This window comes from Limulus polyphemus, unplaced genomic scaffold (assembly GCF_000517525.1).
Source record: "Limulus polyphemus unplaced genomic scaffold, Limulus_polyphemus-2.1.2 Scaffold5227, whole genome shotgun sequence".
Taxonomy (NCBI): Eukaryota; Metazoa; Arthropoda; class Merostomata; order Xiphosura; family Limulidae; genus Limulus; species Limulus polyphemus.
The window spans coordinates 27,839-33,025 of NW_013670837.1; the positions used below are offsets into that span (position 1 = coordinate 27,839).

At 32.3% G+C, this 5,187-nt stretch overlaps 1 protein-coding gene and 1 long non-coding RNA gene across 2 annotated transcripts in view; both read right to left on the bottom strand.

Annotated features, from left to right (window-relative positions):
• LOC111089097 overlaps nucleotides 1-4,187 on the bottom strand; it is an 11,166-nt gene extending 6,979 nt beyond the window's left edge. The window contains exons 1-3 of the mRNA XM_022400903.1: nucleotides 4,128-4,187; nucleotides 2,836-2,934; nucleotides 820-974 (exon numbers count right to left, since the gene is read on the bottom strand). Of these exons, the coding sequence (XP_022256611.1) occupies nucleotides 820-974; nucleotides 2,836-2,934; nucleotides 4,128-4,187 (314 nt within the window). The remainder of the gene's footprint in view (nucleotides 1-819; nucleotides 975-2,835; nucleotides 2,935-4,127) is intronic.
• A 205-nt stretch (nucleotides 4,188-4,392) lies between these two features.
• The window catches only part of LOC111089096, a 5,619-nt gene continuing 4,824 nt past the window's right edge, over nucleotides 4,393-5,187 (bottom strand). The window contains exon 2 of the long non-coding RNA XR_002613438.1: nucleotides 4,393-4,558. This is a non-coding gene — a long non-coding RNA (uncharacterized LOC111089096). The remainder of the gene's footprint in view (nucleotides 4,559-5,187) is intronic.

Sequence of the window (5,187 nt, forward strand, 5' to 3'; positions counted from 1 at the left end):
AGTAGTAGTGTCGTACGTAGTAGTAGTAGTTAGTAGTAGTAGTTAGTAACGTAGTAACGTTAGGTAACGTAAAAGTAAGGAGGGGGGGGGGGGGGGTTAGGGAACCTCCAAAAATGAAAATCTTTAGCCAAACTGCATCACTCAAACATTATACTGTATAGCTTTTTCTTCTAATTACAGTGATTTACCCACTTTCACAATTTCCTGATCATGTTGACATTGCCATCAACAAAACTTCAAATTTTTGTTTAGTGCTTGTTTTTTAATCACATCGAGTTTGAGATATTTGGATTATAATCATATAACTTGGCACAGTGGTCATAAACATCAAAGCTCCATAATGCATTCTCATAGTATGTTACTACTATATCTAACATCAAGTCATCATTACCACCTGTTATTACCAAGAACTTTTGAGTGAAAGTGTATATATTTATTATAATAATATGTCAGAATCATTATATCTACTATATCCAGCTCTGAAAAAGCTTTTTGTCCAAAACCAAGATTCTTTACAGTAGCTGGGATAGGACAAGCTCAACTATAAAGTGTTACTAAGTTGAGTGAAGACAAAACAAATTGAGACAAAGACCAGGTTTTATATTCAAAAGTTACCTGACTAAATTGCATGTTGTCACCCATCAATAACTGTTCAAATATTTTTTTTCCCTGTTGTTACAAGAAACTTTAGCTAAACCAGGTTTTATTTCTTCAAGAATACGTTTCATAGTTAACAAGTTTTGAAATACATCCGTTTTAAACATTCAATATCTACTATTTTCAGTCATCACCACATCAGAAAAATAAACCTAAACTTACCTAACTACCCACGGAGAATGAGGAAAACAAATACTACCTCGATGTAAGTTTGTAGAATCGGCTCCATATTCTAACAGCATCTGTGCACGATCAAAATGACCAGTGGCAAAAGCCAGCCATAAAGGACTATGACCTTGACAATTCTGTGCATCAATCTGAAAAAGCCAATGAAAGTTTAAAAGATAGCTCTTAAAACTCGAGAAGTGCAAAACAGACATCTCAGAAAAATCAAATAGTCAACAGATAAAATAGCTAGTGCAGAGTAACAAAATGTGAAATTTATTCACTAAACTTTGGTTGAAAGTAAAAGTTCATTGTAAATAATTAAGTGCTTCCAATAACGATCACAATTCTTTCAATACGAAAATTAACTTCAAACACAATGTATTTGAAATAGATGCAAAATAACACATACACAAAATAAAATGATCTGATAATTACACGTTTTAAACCTTTCGTACAAAGAGCTAGGAGATTACTGGAATTTGCTAATCAGTTAATTATCGGGCTTATTAATTGATTACATTCAACTATCTGATTAGTCTTGCGAGACTTCGATAATTAGAATAATTGAAAATATTAATAATCAGAAACATTAATTTCAATTATTCGATTTTCTTGAGTCATGACACTAATTGATTAAGTTGAACAACCTTAAATTAATCAAAATATAATAAAAAGAAATTATAATGGCAAGATTTTGATTACCTGGATAGCTAGAATAATCAGAAACATTAATTCTGATTAATCAGTTATTCTATGATACACTAATCGATGCTTCTCAGGTATCAATTAATCAAGATAATCTAACTTTGTATGCAAGTTTGTGCTCCCATGTATGTCAGAAAGAACATTTTTGCCATAATTACTAGCAACTGAATTGGAATTTGCTTTTCATTAACATATAAATACAAAGAAGCAAAGGCAAATGAATTTGTATAAATATATCTATATACGTCAAGACTTAACAATATATTCTGCCTGATACAAGTTAAACTTTCCTCCTATGTAAGTAAAGTAGAAACAGGAGGGTGCAATGTTACGAATGATGTATAACACTCCGATTCACCTTATCATGGGAACATGTAGCTCCTGTGAGAGTTACATACTCGTCATGATCCAACACACCACACCTACAGTGTACAGTCATTGTTAACAGTTCAACCTGATTTTATATCACTAAGTACAAGTTACAGCATTATTACCTAAGTTTATACACACCACAACTACAGTATACATTCACTGCTAACAGTTCAACCTGATGTTATATCACTCTAAGTACAAGTTACATCATTATTAGCTAAGTTTATACACACCACACCTACAGTATACATTCACTGCTAACAGTTCAACCTGATGTTATATCACTCTAAGTACAAGTTACATCATTATTAGCTAAGTTTATACACACCACACCTACTGTATACATTCACAGTTCAACCTGATGTTATATCACTCTAAGTACAAGTCACATCATTATTAGCTAAGTTTATACACACCATACCTATTGTATACATTCACAGTTCAACCTGATGTTGTTATATCATTTTTAGTATAAATATAAGTTATAGTTATTTATAAGTGACAATTTTTATGTTCTCACATCTTTTACACCAGTTCTTTTTCTGAATGTTGACAATTTGTATGTATATTTTTGTTTCCTACATATCAAACATTATTGACTTTAATCTTTCATGAACACAGACTTCTACAAAAAATATTTGGCAGAATTACTTACCATTTCTGAAAGATACTTAATATATTTAACTAACAGCTTGTTAACAAAAAATGTAAATATATTCATATCCAGAAAAGTTAAAAAATTTATGAAGACAATACCCGTGATCCTGCAAATAACAGATACATTAATTTATTTACTGAACAGTAAATTCCAAACAATTTCTACATAAATAATACAAATATGTGGCTGCACATTTTTTGAATAATTTACATATGGCCACATAATCAAATTCTGAATTTCTAAACTTAATAAAGTCAAGTATAGGTTAGGGTTACCAGATGAACGACTTTTGACCTTGTTTCTTGTTGCTCGACAAGCAGTGGCTGCTGCCCAAATAGTCTGATTAACTGAATGTACTGGAGAAGGAATGTTGTCTGTAATAACAAATTTATTATGTGTATCTATAAAAAAATGTCCGTTGTTCACAAAAAATCAGATGAGTCACAAATGTATTTGTGTTTAAGATATGTGTGTGAACTGACAGATGTGTGTGTGAACTGACAGATATGTGTGTGTGTGTGAACTGACAGATATGTGTGTGTGTGAACTGACAGATATGTGTGTGTGAACTGACAGATATGTGTGTGTGTGAATTGACAATGTCAGTCAGACACCAGACAAGTCAGGGTGCAAGGTGATATGAAGAACAGAAAAGCGTTTGTCCATTGTACAGTTTGCATGTTGTATTTTCAAAATCTCTAGAATGTAGATGGCCAACTGACGGTTTATATGATGGATCTGTTCTGCAAAGGTATTTTATCTAATCCATTTTTGTTTTCAAATCATATTTTATTTTGGATAAACTGGCAAAACAAAATCCCACGAAGGTTCCAAGAAATTTCTTCAAATGTTAACTCGGTTATTTATATGGTGTTTAATAAATAGCTGAGTTACATACATATATTCTGAACATAATTTACCCAATCATAGTTTCAGCACCAAGAATACAGTCTACGTAAGAAAATGGGCCACGAGCAAAAACAAGCTGGCCATCCCTATTTTACAACCTCCATAATGCACAACTACAAAAACAAGCTGGCCATCCCTATTCTACGACCTCCATAATACATAGCTACAAAAACAAGCTGGCCATCCCTATTCTACAACCTTCATAATACATAACTACAAAAACAAGCTGGCCATCCCTATTCTACAACCTCCATAATACATAACTACAAAAACAAGCTGGCCATCCCTATTCTACAACCTTCATAATACATAACTACATTTTTTCATTATCCCTGTATTTTCTCTCCTCTTCCATGAACTGTCACTACATCTACGATGTACGTTAAAATGAATAGTTGATAACTCTGATATCAAATAACATAATACCATGTTAAATTGCACTGTTTTACAGGATAGAGAGCCTTGTATAAACCAGTGAACATTAATCTAGAATTAACTGACTTGCATTACCAAATTAAATGTACAAAACGAGACATGCGGGAACTGCAAGCAACACAAAATCATGAATATCATACATACTATAGTAAACTTATAAACTTGACAGCTGTTACACATATAATGCAGCATAAAAACAAGGTATGGATTAGGTGTTTGTTACCACACTACTGTCACTAATATGGAAATTAATGACACTGATACACTCCTGAAAACCAGCCATATGGAGTTGATGCAATACTTACTCCATCATCCAAACATACAGGTGACCAAAGCTTTAAGTTTTATTAAGTAGGTTAAAGAATGGAAATTAATGACACTGATACACTCCTGAAAACCAGCCATATGGAGTTGATGCAATACTTACTCCATCATCCAAACATACAGGTGACCAAAGCTTTAAGTTTTATTAAGTAGGTTAAAGAATTCGAGCAAGAACGTGAAGAATGGTGTTTCCATGATGATCCTCTCTTTGAATGTTTGCCCCACTTTCACAAAGTCTACTAACCAGTTCAACATCAGGATATTGTTGCACCAGATAATGAAGCATGGGTAGTTGTAAAGTATATCGTAACTCAACTTCAGCTCCAAATGCTAAAGATAACACAAACTATATTTATTAAATAAAGCATTCTACTTCAGCCAAAATACTTATATTCAGAAGATAGTTACAATAATAAGACATGGAGTTTCTTCATTATAAAAAAAAATGAACTGCTGAACTTTTTTTTAAATACCTTACACAAATGACTGGCTTTTAAAATAGTAGATTTTTACATTTCAAAATTTTAATATCTACATATAAGTATTAGGTTCTTAATTCAAAATAGCATTTGGGTGAGTTCAAAGAAGTATGAAAACAGGATGTTCCAACAAATAATGGTTTTGGGATTTATATTCTCAAATGTGCATCATATAATTAACCTCTTTCTTTGTGGCTGCTTTTTAAATGACAGAATTTTGTGAGCCATACACTGTAAACAACACACTCGCATTCAACTGAAGGAGGCAGATCGTACCCTATATGGCGAACAACCGGCAATAAATTAACAAAAGCATCTTAAATCATTCGTTTAAATACCAGATATGAAAACATTTAAATGAAAGTGTGGCATTCATATACCCAGGTTTTTTACAATTAAGCTATACAGCAAATAAGGGAACATTTTGCAAAAAAAAAAGTTAACACGGACATCAAAAGAAAGAAGCAGGTATAAGTGAAC